The sequence below is a fragment of the Solea solea genome, chromosome 4 (genome assembly GCF_958295425.1).
Source record: "Solea solea chromosome 4, fSolSol10.1, whole genome shotgun sequence".
Lineage (NCBI taxonomy): Eukaryota > Metazoa > Chordata > Actinopteri > Pleuronectiformes > Soleidae > Solea > Solea solea.
The window spans coordinates 7,814,862-7,835,188 of NC_081137.1; the positions used below are offsets into that span (position 1 = coordinate 7,814,862).

General features: G+C 40.4%; 1 protein-coding gene across 1 annotated transcript; it reads left to right on the plus strand.

Moving 5' to 3' along the window:
- Window positions 1-519: 519 nt before the first annotated feature.
- On the plus strand, window positions 520-19,987 carry LOC131458974 (GDNF family receptor alpha-4-like). Its single transcript, XM_058628373.1, has 8 exons — window positions 520-651; window positions 11,100-11,366; window positions 11,468-11,560; window positions 12,166-12,535; window positions 13,879-13,988; window positions 14,557-14,691; window positions 15,547-15,683; window positions 17,272-19,987. The coding sequence occupies exons 1-8, from the start codon at window positions 597-599 to the stop codon at window positions 17,479-17,481; spliced, it is 1,377 nt and encodes a 458-aa protein (XP_058484356.1). The 5' UTR covers window positions 520-596; the 3' UTR covers window positions 17,482-19,987.
- Window positions 19,988-20,327: the final 340 nt, after the last annotated feature.

The following is a 20,327-nucleotide window of genomic DNA, read 5'->3' on the forward strand; positions in this document are numbered from 1 at the left end:
TCTTAATGAGCAGCAGGTGTGCCTAATTAAGTGGCTGATAAGCTATAAAAGGAGAAGAAGTGACTTTTAAACCGGAGCTGTGGCTACTGGCCTGCAGCAGCACAGATGTTCTCCCACAGGAAACACTGTTACTGGATTATTCAGCCTATTTTTTTTTTTTAAAAAAAGACGCGCCGCTGCCTCTGCGCTCTGATCCTCACTCCACTGCTGCTTGTCAACTGTGAAGCTGCGGCGCCACCACTCTCTGTCTCTCTCTGTCTGTCTGTGCAGCTGAGACACCACTCACACTTGGACACAGGACACTGGGTCTGACTGGAGCTCGACGAGAAACTTTTTTTTTTTTTTCTGGACAGATGGTTCAGAAATCAATACAACGAGGATCCGACAAATAAATGGGACGACGGACATCGCGAGAAGTTGAATCGCTCCTGCCGCGCGCACGGCTCAGTTTGGTCAACTTTGTGTAGATCGGACCACGAGCTCCATCCGCTCCGCCTGCCAGTCCGTGCGGGCGCAGCAGCAGCACAGAGGCGGCTGGATGTGGCAGGAGACGGGTCACTGAACTGCAGCGACTTCCCACAAGACACAACTCTCCAATGTCACCCGACAGGATGATGATCTTTGGACTTCTGCTCAACGTCTTCTCTCATGGTGAGTAACATTTTGTCCCGTTTCTTGCAGCCGCATGGCACATTGTTTCAGGTGCTGACTAATCTCAATCACAATGTAACACTGAGAGTATTTGAAAATATCTTATTGAACAGGAATGCACCCATGTCTATAAGAGATTACCATTATCCTAATCCCACACTCAAACACTGTGTTTTAGTTTTATAATTCTATTACACCAATTTGCAAAAATGAATTTGGCTTTTTGTAATAAAATAGTAGAATTAGATTGCTTATCTTTGTATAAAAGATCTCTGTTTCTGGTTTGAGTGAAAACTTTTTCAGATAACATAAAATCTGTCTCCCATTATTATCCAACAAGCACTATTACATTTTTTTTTTTTTACATGCGAATGACATCATGGGTTTATATTTCTGGCTTGGACGTGTTCCAACAGAGAGCTGTTCATCAACCAAGTATTGATCAGACTGTCCCAGATTGTGGAAATATCACAGACGGATTGTTCAATTAACTGGTGTTCTCTTCTGTACACAAGAGCACCTGTAAATCATTGACACTATAAATAAACATGCCCGTTAGCATTTGATATGATGTAGGATTGCAAATGAAAGTGAACATTTATGACTTCATGGCAGTAAGATGTAAAAATATCGTTTGTCTATTTGTTGAGGGACAAAAGATGGTGAAAAACCTGTCTGTGGTTCGACATTAGAGCACAGACACACACACACACACACTCATGCTGGTTTTGCATTCTTTGTGTCGACACTCTTGGACATAATGCATTCCTTAGCCCTTTACTAAATGCCTTACCCTAACCATACCAAATTCTAACCCTAACCCAAAACCGTTCTTAATCCTCAAAAAGCCTGTTTAAAATTATGTGGATGAGCCAAAATGTCCTCACAAAGATGGGTTTTCTTGACAATTGGCCCACACAGCCTACTTAACCCTAACCACAATCCAAATCTTAGCCCTATACTTAACCAGTTCCTCAGAAATGAAGTTCTGCCTCATTAGGACCAGGTTTTGGTCTCCATGAAGACTACTGGTCCTGACAGGTCAGTGTTAATGCCAGAAAATGAGAGGTCACAAATACGAGAATGAACACACACACACACAACCACTGCAAAATGAGTTAGAGTCCATAATAAAGGCGACTGGTTGAGTCCCATCGGAGCATAAAGCATGTTGATCTGTGGTTACTGATATTGAATTCCATAATTTCGTTTTAAGTGTTTTTCAATTCTTCATCCGGAGCAGATTATCTTTTTTTTTCTGTTGAAGGTTGTGCATTGGTATCTCTCACGCGCGCACACTCAAACACACACATGCATGGAAACCCCCCCCCCCCCACACACACACACGAAAACATGAAAAAGCCACAGACGAAAACACACTGGTACAAAAGGTTCAGGCTGTAAAACATCCAGGCAGTTTTAGTGAACGTCAGGTGCAGCTGCCAATGAGACACCAGTATCCTAAAATGATGAATGTTTCATGTAAATGTCGCACCTTTCAGACTTCCAGTGTTCCATCCATACGAGTCAGATCCACCTGTCAGACGCTCACGAAAAGTCATCTTCAAGTGCTGTTTAATTGAGTTCTAAGTCATCACGGATGCAAATGAGATGAGTCTGTCATGATGGCAAATCCTGCGATTATGCATAATTGCAAAAGGAATGATTGGATTTAAATGTTGTTTATTGACCTCATTACAGAAAAATTAAATCCATGCAGAAGTTTGATTTTATACTGTTTCTACAGTTTTGTAGTGTAATTGCAGACTTTCTAATGGAATGCATCTACTGTGTGTTAGTATCTATCTATCTATCTATCTATCTATCTATCTATCTAGAAGCACACTTAACCAGATAAATCAATGGACGTCAGCTGTTTTTGAAGGACATTAAACCTGACTATAACCTTGTGTGGCAAATCCGTTGTGGATTACTGCATAAGTCCAAGTACAGACTGAAACTGGTGACTGAGTGCAGCTCTTTTCAAACTTTATTTTTAGTGAACATGATTTAGACAACGCACAGTTGTTGTAAAAGTAAACAGATCTCAGGCTAAATGCTTTGACTGTCAGACAAACACTCACTGGTGGAGCTGCACTGTCAATCACGCTGCGATTACTTTGACAGATGTGAGGATTTAAGTACGTGTTGGTACAAACTGATGTATTTTTTTGCATCTTCACTGACATTTTTATGACTTGACCTGTCAAAAATACATATCACATTTTGGTACAGCGTGGGCTATTTGGGCAGAGTAATTCCTGCAGCACTGCAGAGTTTCTTCATAATGCTGTTTTTGTCACGTTTTATCTTTCAATGAGATTTTGCACTGTTCCTTTGCAATCAAATGTTCAACAATACACAAGTAATCACCTCACAGTAAGAAAGTTTGTGGTTCAAATATTGTTTCCGTTTTTATTTTGCAGTCTTCTATGAATATATATATATATATATATATATATATATATATATATATATATATATATATATATATATATATATATATATATATATGATCCTGTAGATTGTATCGTGATTTTTGTTATTTGTCTGTCAGTAAGTCTGTTCAGTGTGCTACTGCCTGTCCTGGCCAGAACTCTCTTGATTGATCTGCTCATATATACAGTATGTGATGATTCTCACACAACAAACTTTGTAACCCATTTTTAAAGTTTTAATCCTGAGAGAGCACAGACGTCTCACACTTGACGTTTAATCATAGGATTTCAGAGAGACTCGCGTGATTTAACGTGACTTCAGAATATAAACAGACGTGGAGGTTGACTGTTCACCGTCATCAGTTCATAGCTGTTGTGTGTACGATGTTTTGGGCCGAGAAACGCAAACTGTGGATGAAGTCATGGCTGAGAAGACTTGGCTTGGACAAGTTAGGGTTCTAAACAAAAGTAACCAACATCTGTGTCCCCGTTAACTTACTCTCATTGGTTATTGCAGGCTTCTGCTCACGCCCCAATCACTGTTCAGTCATAAATATCAAACATGTTAAATGCTTATGATTTGATATTGCATCTGTTAATCCTTCACACGACAGGATAATCTGTTTGACTCCTCCTAAAACTGGAAGACACCCACGATTGTGTTAAGGACTGGATTAGGACTAAAATCTGTCAATTATCCTCTAGTGTGGGGCAGGGTTCAAAGGTAGACTTTGGCTTCCTAGACCAACAACATGCAGATTATGGTTAGATTCACTGGAAATGACAAATTGCCCATAGTATGAATGCTTGTCCCTGTTCAGACCTGAACTTGGTGTGGTCTGCACTGGATGGATGGTATTCACACTGAGGGTATAGACGTATTTATCCACCTCATGTCCATATCTTCTTCTTTCTTTAAGCTCTTTCTCTCTTTTTGCTGAGGCGTTGTCTTTCTCTCTTTTTTCTTTCCCATGTGCCTGCAATTGAGTTTCGTTTATGACAGCACACAGAATAATCTGGCAGTGTGCCTATATTGCACATTGCATATAGATAAAAGAAAATACAATAAAACAGTGACTAAAAATGCAATTATTTCTTTACTTATTTGATGCTTTTCTTTAAAGAAATCATTTTAATTAAAATCCTCACGTTAACATCATGGCATTTTGAATGACAGCTGTTTTCTATAGAACTCACTATCACACTCGCTGCATAAAACCTGAATGTGTCCACAGTTAATATAATTGAAGTGTCTGTCACTGCCTGATACAGTCCTCACTCCCCTCATCCTGATTGTCACATACAGCACATTTGGAAAATTGTTTGTCTAGAGCTGCAAATGCTCCAAAATCCTGATAGAATGACACCGTACTTGATGCAAGTATGCATTTTCTTCTAGTACCCAAGTTTGAACCGGCCATGTTTAAACTGAAAAAAATTGGTTCACAACCTAACAAGCTGGTTCTCATCTGGAAGTCATCAGTGGATTATTCTGGATTGTGAAGACGAGTGGAAAGTAGAGGAAGTATGGAGATTTTTCCAGTGTTGTGTTTACTTTACTTACCCGGAGACTTTTCTTTGTTTGAAGGTCTATTGCTGTCACCTTTGGGTTCTCACTAACAGATTTTCAAATCTGATTTGATTTTTTAAAAATGTGGGAGACTGCAGACACAATGAACACAATGAATCCTAACAAAGCACAGGCTAGACAATCCAGTCAAGACGCAGGACCACACACTTGACGTTTAATCAAACAATTACAGGGAGGAGAATCTCAAGAATCAAGTTCTTTCTCTTTCTCTACCGTCCACCAGTCACTTGTTCAGTTGTAAATATCAAACATGTTTAATACTTAAGATTTGAAATTGGAAAGACGTATGTGTCCGATGGCGTTACAATCACGTCCGTCAATCCCTCACATAATTTGACCAGATAATCTGTTCAAATTGGCCATTTATCACAGTTATCAGGACATAACTGATCATGTTATTATCGCTCGCCCTGATTATAGAACCTGTTATTTCTGTGACCACTTGTGCGGTTTGTGGCCAACGTGTTCCTTTTTGTGAAAACTGGTTCCATCTCCGCCGTGTGTTGTTTGCCATATCAAAGAGAACAGTCACACCCTGACCCTCTTATTCTCCACTTCAAGTGCGTATGCTGTTGAAGGCCGCATAGCACTGCATATAATTCCAGGGCTAGAGTTTCCTCCAGTGGGGCGTGTGCATGAATTGACTGATTAAAAGACGGATCTGGGCTGTAATTGTCAGCACTCCCAGGCACACGGAGAATCAGCCTTGTTACCTTTCTCGCACAATTTGAGTAGAGAAATATAGGTGTAATTTGCACGTGTATGCATGAGCGACAATTTAAGGCAATTTTGGGTTCAGGCCATGCAAAGCTTTTGTTACGTGTAACATATTTCACCAAGGCCCTTGTCTAAGTCAGTGTTGTTTGATTAAATTAATTTAAATTGCAGCTTCCTGTGAAGACAGGAGGGCTCTTGGGAAGTGGGATTTTATTCAAAAGCCTTTCTCCCAGATATTAAGTGAGACTGTGTGGGTGTGTGTGTGCTGTCATCACTGTGGTCCTGATGTGATAGGTGTGAGAGATGTTACACGAGCTAGAAGAGGAGAGGTGTGGAATAGACACGCATACAACGTGGATAGATGTTTTTTTTTTCTTCTCTCTCTGTGATTTGGCCAAAAATTGGAGGCAGAGAGTTTGAAGAGAATAATGAAGAGCCACAGGAAGGAGTTGCAAAGAGCGGAGAAAGGTTAAAGGTCGTTAATTCTGTATGCTGGAGTACAGAACATTTCAGTAATAAGTGCTGAAAAAAACACACCAATGGGAACAACAGGGAACATTATAATACCCAGATACATGGGAAGAATGAATGTGCAATATTTGTTTTAATGACTAGTGTGGGAAACAATATAATAACAGCTATTACAACACAAACACCGTGAGAAGATGAATCAAATATGTTTGACAGCTGCTTTTTTGTGTCATAAACGGCTGCTTTCTCCGTACATGTAAATCATTTTTATTCAAAGTCTCATTTATCTCATTGGTTGTTCAAATAAAGGTAAAATTCTAGGGGAGAAAAATAGTAACATTTTGAAAATAAAGCTTTGTAAGGCTGTTTATTATGTGCTGCTTCTTTTGGATTCATTAATTGGAAATGGTATAAAACACACATCACAGTTTCCCAAAGTTAATTGAACATGTGTCATGTTTGATGAACGTGTGATGTGAATCCAAAAGGTATAATATAACGACACAAATGGCCAAAAGTTCAGGGGGTGGAATTAGATCAAATATGTATATTTTTTTGGATTAAAATGCCTAAAAATGATGAGACTAATGTTATATAATGAGTATGATTGTGTAGATAAGCCAAAATGTTTCCAACATCCACTTTATCCATCTCTGCTATAACTTATTGGACAAACCTATGAAATATAAAGTGACATCATTAAACTATAGGTCTTTTATTATTGGTTTGACTGAAATACCCATAGCAGTTAGAAATTGCATACAGTATATTTATAGTAGCTGATCATTGATGATCTGTGTTTTAGAATAATGTCCTCCATTAAACATTCTGGACATCTACTGTAAAAATGCCATTAGGTGATTAAAACCACACCAGGCTTTTATTATAATGGGATTAAATATAAATAGCACTCCACACCCAAGTCATTTCATCTGTCATTTAACGAATGTCATTTCACATGTTATTGATAGGGAAAGTCTTAGGTCTCATCATGACAGTGCAAAATGACACGTGAAGATAACACACAAAATGAAATTAGGAGAACTGTGGTGCTAATTATAATCCAGGCGGAGCATCAACATGCAAGTGGGCACACTAATCTGTGCACAGTCCAGAGGATTGACTGACTGCAGGTGAAGTGAACGAGTGCAATTATTCACAATCAGCGACAGTGGAAGCCTCGGTTTTGCTCCATCTTGCCACTTTTCTGCCTCGAGACGGAAGACGTTGCCTTTTGTCTCGCATCTCCTCTCAAATCAATCTACTCCCAAACCTGGATTCATTGTGCTCAATCCCACATGCTACAAAAGGATGGAAGAGAGATTTGCTCCCTGTGAGTTTGGGTGTGTGGTTTGCCACTTGTAGCATTAACTTTCATCAGCGTTGCCTCACAAATTCTATTAATCACCCTGGAGAGAAATCAATAGAGAGTATATTATGGCTCACATATCACAGTAATTCATCTTTTTGCTTTTCAATGTTATCTCTTCTCTCTCTCTCTCGCTCTCTCTTGCTCTCACTTTAAACACATTCTCTCCAGTCCTCACACCAAAATTGAAATGAACACACTTAAAGTATCTATCTATCTATCTATCTATCTATCTATCTAATGTAGAGTTACACAAACCTAGATAGCTACACAAACCTGTGTGTACATGTCTGTAGTAGGTGTGGACCAATAAATATTGTCAATAAAACCTATATTTTTGAGGGCATTCTGGCTGCTCCACTTAACTTTAATGGGCTTTTTGAGGGTTAAGACTTGGTTTAAGGGTAAGGCATTTAGTTGCATTACATGCATTATGTATATGCAAAGATCATTCTGTGGGATCAAACACTGTGAGGTAGTGATGGATAAACAAGATTCCCTGCCATTAGCACCCTTGTCTTTGCTGCGAGAAGATGTTCTGTGTGTGTGTGTGTGTGTGTTCCTCCCACAGACCAAAAACATGCAGGATGGTGTGTGAGTGAATGGTTGTTTGTCTGTACATGTGGCCCTGCGATGGACGGGCGAACTGTCCAGGGTGTGACCCCGCCTATCGCCCTATGTCAGCTGAGACTGGCCCAGCACCCTCTGTGATAGAAAATGGATAGATGGAAGATTCACTGCCCAAACTAAATTTTATATAAAGTCTGTTTAAGATGAAAATGGTGGGACTTAATCCTTTTCTGTAATTATCAATCATATATGATGCATAGATAGTCACTCATCACCTTTACATACCTTGGAGCTGTGACTGTGACTCATTGCTCTGTTTTTGTTATGTTTGTTTTGTTCACCCTCACCTTTGCGTGTGGAGTCAGTGTCAGCATAAACAGCGACGAAGCGTAGCCGCTGTTTATGATACGTCTCATGCTGAAGTGAGACATGGACCTCATGCGGCGCCCCGAGATTGCAAAACATGCAGCAGCAGAATTGGATTGCAGCCATGCTTTGTGCCACCAGTCAGCGGGGGCTTAATCGAAGTGTGTGACTGATCTAACACAATGTCAGTGTGTGTGTGAGCTTATGTGGTACTCATGTTCATGTTCACTGATTATACATGTGAAAAAATAAATTGATAAAAATAGGCACATATATTTGTTAACGGGCATATATTAAGTATTGTTTTAAATATTCTACAAACATTGAATGTTACATAGAGCGTATAGAACATTATCATGATAAAGTAGAAAATGCATGCACGTTGTCTTCTCAAGCTTTTTTCTTTCTCCCTCTGGAAACACTGAGTGTGAAGTATAATTGTTCAGGGCAATTATGTCAAATTAATTTCCTGAAATGCTCCACTCAAAATCAATTTCTTAAAGAAACTTTCATTTTTTCCCTCCTCCTCACGCATCTGCCAGCCTGACAGAGCACTCAATCAAAACGCTCTTAATGATTAATGACCATGTTTTATAATTGGAATAATAATTAAAGAAATGTATTGTACTCACTGATCCTTGTACATTTAAATCATTGTATAAAGTCTTTACACAAAGCTGATGAAGCCTATCATTCCCATAAGACTCTTTCTGTTTTTAGCAGTGTTTCGATCTTGTGGTGCACTGCACACGCGGTCATGGATTTTAATAACACAACAGTTACACAGTGCTAGTAAAACCAGACGGTAAAAAACAAAACCCAAAAACCCTGGACGTTCAGTCAAATTTGAATCACGATCACAATTTTAGCTTTTTGCAATTAAGTAAACTGTAAAATGTGTGCTACACCAACAGAACACAAAGCCTATCAGCCTCATCTGTTCTCCTTCACCTCTGTTGTTCATCTCTGTTCTCCTTCACCTCTGTTGTTCATCTCTGTCCTCCTTGACTTCTGTTCATCTCTCTTCTCCTTCTCCTATATGCTCCTTCACTTCTGCTATTCTTCATCTCTGTTCTCCTTCACCTCTATGCTCCTTCACTTCAGTTCTCCTTCATCTCTGTTCTCCTTCACCTCAGTTTTCCTTCACGTCTGTTCACCTATGTTCTTCTTCACCTCCTTCACCTCTGTTCTCCTTCACTTCTCCTGTTCTTCATCTCTGTTCTCCTTCACCTCTATGCTCCTTCACTTCTGTTCTCCTTCATCTGTTCTCATTCACCTATGTTCTTCTTCACCTCCTTTGCCTCTGTTCTCCTTCACTTCTCCTGTTCTTCATCTCTGTTCTCCTTCACTTCTATGTTCCTTCACTTCTGTTCTCCTTCATCTCTGTTCTCATTCACCTCAGTTCTCCTTCATCTCTGTTCTCCTTCACCTCAGTTCTCCTTCATCTCTTTTCTCCTTCACTTCTGTTCTCCTTCATCTCTGTTCTCCTTCACCTCAGTTCTCCTTCATCTCTGTTCTCCTTCACCTCAGTTCTCCTTCATCTCTTTTCTCCTTCACTTCTGTTCTCCTTCATCTCTGTTCTCCTTCACCTCAGTTCTCCTTCATCTCTATGCTCCTTCACTTCTGTTCTTTTTCACCTCTGTTCTCCTTCACTTCTTTGCTCCTTCATCTCTGTTCTCATTCACCTCTGTTGTCTTTCACTTATGTTCTTCTTCACCTCCTTCACCTCTGCTCTCCTTCACTTATGTTCTCAGCTCTGTTCTCCTTCACTTCTGTGTTTTTAAGTTAAGTTTTCTCTGTCTGGTTGGTGATTCAAATAGATGTAAGAGGATTCAAGAGACATCCAAGATGTGACAGTTAACAGTTTATCATCTCTTCTCAACTGTATGAATGCAGTGCTGTCAGGCAGCTGACTCTCAAATCTTGAATGCCAGTGTTTCACGGAAGCACTTGAACAAACCAGCAGGGAGTTTTTTTTATTCTCACATGACATCAGCAACAGATTATACAGGATGGCACCATAGATCCATAATATTTGTCTAAATTTAGGAGAGCATTTGTTGAGCTCACTGATCCACGAACACTGTGCTGTGACATGAAACATGAGGCTATAACATGCACACAGTACAGACTGTAAATCTGTAAATCTGTAAATCACTGTCGACTGTGAGACAGTGTTCTCAAAGTAACGGTGCACTCATACAAATGTATACTCTACACCTGAGTGCATAAAAGCATTAAGAGTAAAGTCAACTAGGACTCCCAGTGAGAAGATGATGAAGTAATTATAATATAATTACAATCCATAACACAACCCCGTAGTGTTGTTAACTTCTCTAAATTACACTTGTGTTTCCTTGAGAACCATTAAAGTTTTGCCCACGTTGCTGCTCTTATTACACCTGTGTGTTTTCAATTTAATCTTCCTTGTTGGATATTGCTGTGTTGTTTTAACTATTGAACTTAAGGACTATTATTGGATGATACATGCGCATAATATAGCAAAAGTGGACTGCAAAATAAACGTTTGTATTGAAGCCGAGTCGTGATTTGTGATTTCACCTGCGCCATAAATCAAATAAGGTGATATTAGCTGTCACTTATATGAGCTTCACTCATATGTGCTGTTATATTTTCCTCTAAATGGAGACGTAATATACAAATTGACAAAAATATGTCAAATTGAAAAAAGCTGAAGCAGTGATTGAGACCATTAACTCCTGACGTTACCACCGAGTTGTCTGTTACAATCTGGCAATTAGTGACTGCAGGACCAGGAAATATAAAGGCTGAGCTGATTGCATAAAACACTCTGGGTTAAACGCCAAAGGAAATAAATGTGTTTTAAATGAGATTTAAAAACAAGAAGTGGGGGGGGGGCGGCCTGTGCTCACACACTTTTTCTCATTATCAACCTCTCCTTCAGGTAGTGTTCCTGTATCAGCGTCCTTTGATTGTCTGGTGGCAGAGCAAGGCTGCATCCAGGAGCATTCCTGCATGGTGCTCTATCGACTGCTGGAGTACTGTGCTGCTGAGGAGGCGGTGTCACCCCTGGGCCCAGATGCCCGTCTGGAGTGCCTGGAGGCCCAGAGCTCTTTGCAGCAGTACCGCCCCCTTCAGGTTTGCAAATGTCAGCGTGGCTCTCGCAGGGAGGAACACTGTCTCAGGGTCTACTGGACTGTGAGATTTGCAGGTGGGCATTTGTGTGTGTGTGTGTGTGTGTGTGTGTGTGTGTTTAATTCTCAGCTGCATAATGCATCTAACTATACGCTCCACTTGTTTTTTTGATTTTAGCGTACGATGAGTATGACGTCTCCCCATATGAAGAACTGGAGTTAAACCTGGTGAGAAACATTGAGATGTCACGCATGGCCTCCATCATGGCAGGTAGAACAACGTTTTGTTTTTTTTTTGTCTGGCAGACATAAAATGTACACTCACTGGTCTTTTTATTAGGTACACAGGACACCTAAAATACAGATATCGTATTTTTCTGCAGTAGACCGCTGCCTTCAAGGTTTCATGTTTAATGTTGTGCATTCAGGGGTGGTCTTGTGCATACCTTGCTGTAATAAGTTCTTCTTTTAGTTACTATTGCCTTTTTTTATTATTTATAACCAGTCTAGCCAGTCCCTCTCACCTCTGGCATCAACAAGGCATTTTCACCCGTTCTCTGTAAACCATAGAGATGGTCGCGCATGACAATTCCAGTAGATCAGCAGTTTGTGAAATTCTCAGACCAACCCGTCTGGCACCATCAACCAAGCCATATTCAAAGTCCCGTAAACCACCTTTCTTCCCCAATGAGGTTTATTCAGTACAGTGGAGACGGAAGGCAACGGCATGGCAGTGTGATTTTGTCCAAAGTTCAACATTTCAATGGAGTTTATAGTTAAGGATCAACAGTCGTACCTAATAAAGTGGCTTGTGAGTGCATATCATGGTTTCCTTTCCTGAGATTTATGGCTTAATCCGTTCATTAAATCCTCCAGCGTCCACTCCTTCTGTTGATGGCCAAAACCAGTGTCTGAAAGCAGCCCAGGACTGTGGTTTGTTTGAGAAATGTGGCTCCCTGCGGTCAGAATATGTCGTTGCCTGCACCAAGAGAGCCACCGTCTCTGAGAACAACTGTAACCGCCAGAAGTGTCACAAAGCCCTACGGCGTTTCTTAGAGCGTGTGCCAGAGGAATATAGCTTCGCTCTCCTCTTCTGTCCCTGCTCTGACACACTGTGTGGAGAACGCCGGAGGAAAACCATCGTCCCGTCATGTTCCTATGAGGAGAATGTAAAAGGGGAGGAAAGAGTGGGCAAGCCAAATTGCCTCAGTCTGCAGAACTACTGCTCCAGAGATGAGCTGTGTAGGTAAGTACTTAGTCATTTAGAGTAAGTGCTTTTGAAAAGCGCAGGGCAGTGGAAATGCACTTAAATGCCACAACATGCGACACAAATCAGAGCCACTAAGTTTGAGCATTTGTGCATGCAACATAAAAAAACAACATTAAAATAACAATGTTGAGGCTTTTGACGAGACTGTCCCACTTTTGTTTTGTACGTTGGGTCACAAAAAAAGATTATTTTCCAAAAATGATTAATGTGCTGCTGATTATTTTCTCGATTAAATGAAAAAATAGTGGAATTTTCCCATTTCCTAAAGAACCCAAATATTTACTTTCCAATTCACTCATGATTTTTGTTATCTGATTAACAATCCCCTTATCCAAATATGTTCATTTTACTGAATTATAAGACAGAGGAAGCAGCACGTTTCTCATATTTAAGGAGCTGGATCTATCAAAGTTTGTGCATAGTGTTTTGCATATTTGCTTGAAAAATGACTCGAGTGATTAATTAGTTTTGAAAATAGTTGATTCATGAGTGTGCCACAGCTCATCAGTTTGATTATGCCAGAATTTGTGAGGCTAATTTTAGTCAGTTTTTCCTCTCCTCTCGTTCCTAAAATATATGGCACTTTCTGACATTAATTATAGTTTCATCTGTTTAATGAGTTAACGTTACAAAAATGTTGTTACATTAATTGATGATAACAGATTAAAATGGTGCCGGTAAAATGAAAAACTTTAATGGCATATTATGAAATATAAATAGTTTTCTCTGTTCCATGGATTACATGTTTCTACTGAGGCATCAAACACAGATGTCATTTGTACTGTTTGGAACATCACAACTACACATCTTGGAGTTTTGGTGCTAACTGAAGGTTACTTGTCAACAGTCTTGAAAGGGAAAGTTGAAGTGAGGGATATTAAGCTGCAACATGCAACCCTCTATATTTTCTATATTATTTCCAATAATCTGCTGGAATAACTCCACTATAGTTAAATAATCTGTTCATATTATTAAGATAATACAGATTTGTAGCATGGTTGTATGAGGTACTGATTACTGTTCATGCCACAATCACTGGCTGGATCCTGCTGCTACAACTAGATTTTAAAAAACCCAAATAAGCCTTTTCTGTGTTTTGCCCTGTGGAGAACAACATTTGTGATTCATTTTCCAAAGAGAAATAAGTGATCTTGGTGAGCTGGAAAATAACCTGAAACATCCATGACATTTTACTAAACGAACCAATTTTTGCACTCGTACTCTGTTGTTTTAGCTCGAGCCCTAATCCCGAAATGAAATTGTCAAAACTCATGCTGACATATGAAAAAAACAGTTTTCTGTGTGTGTGTGTATTTCAGATCACGGTTTGCTGATTTCCAACACAACTGCCAGTCTACCCCTTTGTCTGCCTCTGGCTGTATGCGAGAGAGCAGAGCCATGTGCTTGAAGGCCTATGCTGGTCTCATAGGTGAGATGAAGGAGAAGAAATTGAAGAGGTAGAAAAGGCCTCTGAGAGGAAAGAGTTCAGGAAAAACACAGACATGAAGCCTCTCAAAAGACTCATTAGTGGGAAACAAGTGAATGTGTGTAACAGTGATATTTGGCTTCTATTATGTTTTATTTTGCTGGACCATTAATGGTCAACTGCCAAAAACAACCCCTGCTTCTGCGGGAAACCAGTCAGCATCACTTTGAAAAAACTAGATTTAAAAAAATAGCTTTCCCAGCAGCCTGACAAAATGATCCAGGTGATATTTCCCTTTGTTTCCCCATACTGTATAAAAAGTAATTTCCAGCACCTGCAATTATCAATATAGAAAGCTGGGAAAGTGGTGACAGGGGCTCCCGAGGGCAAATAATATTGTTGGTGGACTGTTTCCTACCTTCCACCACGGTGTGTGCTGAAAATGAAAATCTCCTGCCTGAGGGAAAATACTTCTTAAAATGTTTTCTTTTTTTTTTTTTTATAGCTGCACCAATAATATGATTTTGTTTGTCCTCTTTTTTTTTTTTTTTTTTTTTTTTTTTAAAACCAGGGACCATCATGACTCCCAACTATGTGAGCAACAGCAGCACCGTAGTGTCCCAGTGGTGCACGTGTGACGGCAGCGGCAACGAATGGCAGAGCTGCCAGCGCATCCTGCACATGTTCAGCAACAATATATGTCTGCGTGAGTGAGACGTCTCACACACACACACACACACACACACACACACACACACACGTACTGTCAGAGCAGTTCCAGCTTGAAAAAGGAATCAAACACAGTTTCCTACAGGAAATACACACAGTTGTTATAAAAGCCATAGGAGAACTTAAATAACACATAGCACATTATACCTTTGGTGCAAGTGATGTTCAGAGGGACAGGTACAGTATGTTAAACACAGACTTTATACTGATTATAAATCTGTTCATTGAGGAATCTTATGTAGAGAAAGTGTATGCTGACCTCATCCCTTCTGAAGTGCTGAGTTAAGAGCTGTGGTCATTATGTCATTACAGCTAGAGAGGTCGTAAATCAGATTTTGAAAGCAATAGGGTTTAAACTGAAATAAAATCAAAGTTAATAATTGATTTAAAAAAAAAAACATCAGGATCTGGATCACCACCATAATCTAATCAATTCTTCATCAGGCTGTAACCTACATTCCCAAGGAAATTCTCAACTTTTTTATAATTAGGTTCTAATTATATAATGTGTATGTTAATGTGGTGCTGGATGAAGAATCAGCAGAGTTATTACAATTCGTCCTTCGGGACACACGGACACATACTGAATCAGCTTTCAAATATTTCCACGAGTTGTGTTAATATTCCCATTCCTGGAGCTTAGCCATGAATGGGACTTAAAAGTGACACATTCAAACGTGTTTTGCCGAAATCCTGCTGTGAAGTATTTACATATAGTTGGCAGTTGTAACTACAAAACTTAAAATAGTCGCTGACAATGTTTTGGTGAAGCTTTAAAAGCTGAATAATGGTGTCAACGTCTTGAAGATGACCCCTGCTGATTCTGTTTCAGGCAATGCTATCAGCTCGATGGGAATCTCTGCGCCTCCCGCTGTGGAAAACACGCCTGTGCCAGCTTCTCAGACCCCCCCACGTATTTACCAGGAAGGAGTCCATGTCAGTGTTAACACTCTCCCAGAATTCACCAGTGTAAGTGCTCTTTACCTCCTCACTGAGTATTTACTGGAGTTTGACATTGCCCACGAGCTGAATTGAGGGAGTGTAATAGCACAGTATCACCAGCAGCTCCTCTGAATAACCTCTGAATATCACTCCCCCCCCAACACTCGTCGTGGCTCAGGATTAGCCGTAGGTGTTTCCAGCAGTAGACTCAACCCTCACTATTCATGTATGCACACCCTTCTTCTCCACACTCCCCATTTTGGAGCCATTTTAATCCTTTTCATTCCGCTCGTTTCCTGTTCCTCCTCTCCCATCAGACAATCCCTTGCAGCTCTGAATCCCTGCTGCTGCTGCTGCTGCTGCTGCACGTGGGACATTCAAATATACAGTTTAGGACGATGCCTCTGAGTTTCCTCTTTGATGGCACTGAAATGGCTTTTGATGGCATCAGCAATAAATGTCTCCTGTAATAAAAATGACAATGATAAATTGTATTTAAATTGTCCCGATTCAAAACACTACATTACAGTAGTATTGTGACAGAATTGTGACATGATTTTATTGTCCCTTGTCGATGACCATCACTATTGATGGGGGGAAAAATTGCCACATTAGATGGATTTTTACAAACAGTGTTTATTCCACAGGGTTTTGGGTTCATATATGATAATATGTAGGATTGTATGCATGCTTAGCCTGCAGTATATGTGTGATTATAGAAGTAGGGGAACAGTTCATAAAGTAACATAACAGCTGGCAGAGCAAGTCGCAGTATCAATGCTGACAGCTGTTTGCCGCTCTCACAGGAGAGCAGTGTTGACCCGTTTACTGTATATATGGTACAGTCTCCCCCCTGCAGCTTTACCTTCTGCAGCTGCAAATTTCATTTCAAATGGCGCAACTGAACCAGATGGGAAAGAATAGTCCTGAGTATCCTTGTGTCCTGATACACTTGAAATGTCTTTTCTCCGTCAGCAGCAAACTTCAGACATGGAGAGATTTCCATGGAGAGATTGGTTTTGAGCTTCATGCTCAAACATTGGGCCGAATAGAAAGAAACAAACATTTGTTTTGATTTATATTAATCTGCCATTAGATTAGATAAGTCACTTAAGTCTAGAAATGTTTCAACTTTAATTTCATGAATCAAGTTTAAAAACTTGTGAACTGTAAGTACAGACAAGCAAATTGGACTATTTTTAGTGATAAATGATTTTTTTTTTTCTCCAGAAAATCACATTGTGATTTTTGATTGTTCTATACCTACATTTAAGGAACAGTTCACATCTTTAAGAAGTTAATATTTGGATGATATATCATGTGATAATGCTGCTAACAGAGTAAATATTCAGGTGAGGTGTGACTTGACAAATTATATTTGACCAAAGTCATTCAGTTTATTAGCTCTGAAAGAGTTTAATTTGTTAAACATAGCTTCTATTTGTTGGTGCATAAGTGTTTCATATCTTAGGTAGATGCAGCTTTAGAATAGCCATATTTCCATATGCAAGTTCTGGGTTAATGTGGACTATCCTGTGATATTTACATTCTGAAATCCCCTCATGCTTCACCGGTTCTGTTAATTAAAGGAATCACTCTTTCCCCGCTTTTGCAGATGGAGGACAGTGAGGGAGAAGAGCGGGAGGAGGAGGAGGAGGAGGAAAGCGAGGAATTCAATGTCATCCCGCCTTATTCTGAGAAGGACTCTAATATTGAATCGAGGGCCAGAGGGAGTCAGCGAGGGGCATCTAGTCGAGCAGCACCTGTGTTACCGTTACTCTTTCTGCCCACACTTCTCCTGGACTGGAAGTGGTGGGGCTACTGAAGCCTCCATCTTATCCTTCGCTCATATTTTCAACTTCCAAATCCATCACAGCACTCAGAGTGAATGGCATTGGACATTTGTGAGGAAGAAATGGAAATGCTCCTAATTTATGTCTCACTTTCTTTGTCCATTCTCTGAAACAAAACCTTGACTATGTTTATTTTTTTTAAATTGAGTTTCTCTTATCACCGCCTCCACAGGTGTTATGTACCAGTCATACCTGCAGCATCTGCTGTGTCCTTGCACGAGTACTCTTCTATGAAAGGACGGGAACAATGCTAGCAGATATATGTGAGTGCATGGGTCAATTGGGAAGTGCTGTCTGGGCAAAATACTCCATCTAGAGCATGCTTCACACTCAAAGTGCATCCCTTTTTTAACAAGAAGCACATCGCCCAAGGCCACATCCACTATATGTGCTCCCAAAACCCATAACCAGTCTACTCCTCTGCAAGCAAACCTGAGCATGGCCTTTGATTTCTATTTCATGACTCGTGTCCCATCCATTTCTATGTTGCCCCTTCAGCTCTATCCTTCCCTCCTTCTTACTGTGGTTGAGGAAGTTAAATCCACTTTACAAAAAGCTAATAAGAAACTACACTGCACTTAAAGTGCTTTGTAGAACAAAAGGAAATGTTTAAAATTGATACATTTGGAAGCTCAGCTTCCTCAGAAATGTTGTCAAACGTGTACTGTGTTGTATTTACATTTCAATACTAAACGTGTCACTAGTTTGTTCAGAATCGGCCGTTTATCATGACGACGGATCGTCTTATGTGATTTTTGTATTTCCATAGCAGCCGCCACATTAAAACCACTTCAACCGTTCTCTATGGGACGGCACAGAATAGGTTTTTTCACTGCGGTGAGCGTGACAGTGATTAGACAAATGCGGCAAAAACATCGCTTCCAGGGAAGCTCAGCTTCTCTGGGAGTCAATGAAGCAGTGGGCGGGCGCAGACGCTGGGCTTCTGCATAATGATTGGAGGAACCAGTTTTTGATTGACAGCGTTGCAGAAACATACATGACTGAGCTGGTCATTGTGTGTCATTTGCTCGGCTCGGTTCATTTGTACATATGCACTGTAAATAAAAACATTATTGTAGCATTTCAGTGTTACGTAATTGTCGCGGTGGCCACACAGTTGGTGTAGTGCTTAGCACTCTTGCCTTTGCGGCAAGAAGAATTCTATGTTCCCTCCGTGTGTGCGCACGTGATTTCTCCGGGTTCTCCAGTTTCCACAGTCCAAAGACATGCAGATTTTGGGATTAGGTAAATTGAACACTCTGACCATAGGCTTGAGTGTGAGATTTGATGGTTGTTTGTCTCTGTGTCCCTGCGATGGACTGGCAAACTGTCCAGGGTGTCCCCCGATGTCAGCTGAGATTGGCAACTGACTTTGTTAACACGTCACTTAGTATTATTGCTGCAGGGGTTGAGAATTCAAACATGGGTGAAAGCAATGAGATCAATTTCTTCTGTAGAAATTATGATTGGAGAAAAGCAACATAAGCAATTATAGCACAATTCAAATAGCTCAGCATGCAGGGAGAGTCTGGAGGAAGACTCGGGAAGAGATTTGCTGCTGTCATACCCTCTCACTTTTTTATCCTTAAGAGATGTGTTTTAGCGCTCCTTCCCCATGATGTGCTTCAGATGTTGGAAGAGCGAGATGTGGAGATAGGGATGGACACAGGAGGCTGTAAAGCCTGCTGGCTGCTCTGATCATTGAGCAGCACATTGAGCCATTATCTCGGCCTGAAGTATCTTTTGCTGATGTTAATGATTTTTTTTTTCCCCCTCTCGTGGCTCATTTTCTTGTGAAATTGTGCAGCTGCAGGGATGAAGGTGAAGGAAAATTGTGTAAAGTTTTTCAAAGATGGATAAACTTTATTATATTTATGACAGGTTTGAAAGATCTGGACCCTGCAAGGAACCGTTCTTCACCACATTTACAGAAAATCATTTCAGTCTGCTGCACAGCTTCACACAATCATTCCATTTCACACAAGAGCTGCAGGTTGAGTGGTAGTACATTTAAATCATGATTAGATCTTTGAATGTTACTTGAGTTGGCAGTATAGCTCTACTACTTTTTTGCCCCCACTGGGCTTGTCTACATGATGATGACAGACAGTTTAAAGGCTAGAAAAAGAAGAAGAAAAAAGTGTTAAGCAGCATTTAGATCTCATGATGCCTGGCACTGCAAACAGAAGGTGATTAGTTATGTGTCAAGTCAAACTGACTGACGGCGGCAGCAGCAGCAACACTGTGCTTGTGAAGTGACAATGCAGCTGTTTGGAGTATGACTGAAAACGCACTCGCGAAAAGTTGCAAAAGTGAATTCTTTCACTTTCGTTCAGCAGTTTCACTGGGTAAATTTTTTCTTGCACTGCTGCTCCACACACAAACGCACCCTCAGAGCCCGTTTTCAGGAAAAGGACGTAGCGCACATATAATGTCACAGTGTTTGTGTTTAAAAACACAGACCAAATCTCCACATTTAATGCACTGGAGCTTCAAGTTCATCCTCACTTATTCTCAATTGGACTCGGAGGTCGCTGAAGGTTAACAGACCCATTCAAAATGAAACCGTGCAGCTTTTTGACCATTTTCTTGCTGACTTCAGCTGTGAGCAGCTCAGAAGTAGATGAGGAAAAGTCCAGTTAACAGAGCAGTGTGACAGCGAGCTTAGTGGGGATATTAAGGACCTACTATGTGCTAGATATCAACAGTAGTATTTTAAATGTGGTACATCTAAATCTATGAAACAGGACCAGGCAGTAAAGGAGGAGCACTGATGGAACACATGTGCTGTAAAAACTTCACAGTGTCACAGTGCAAG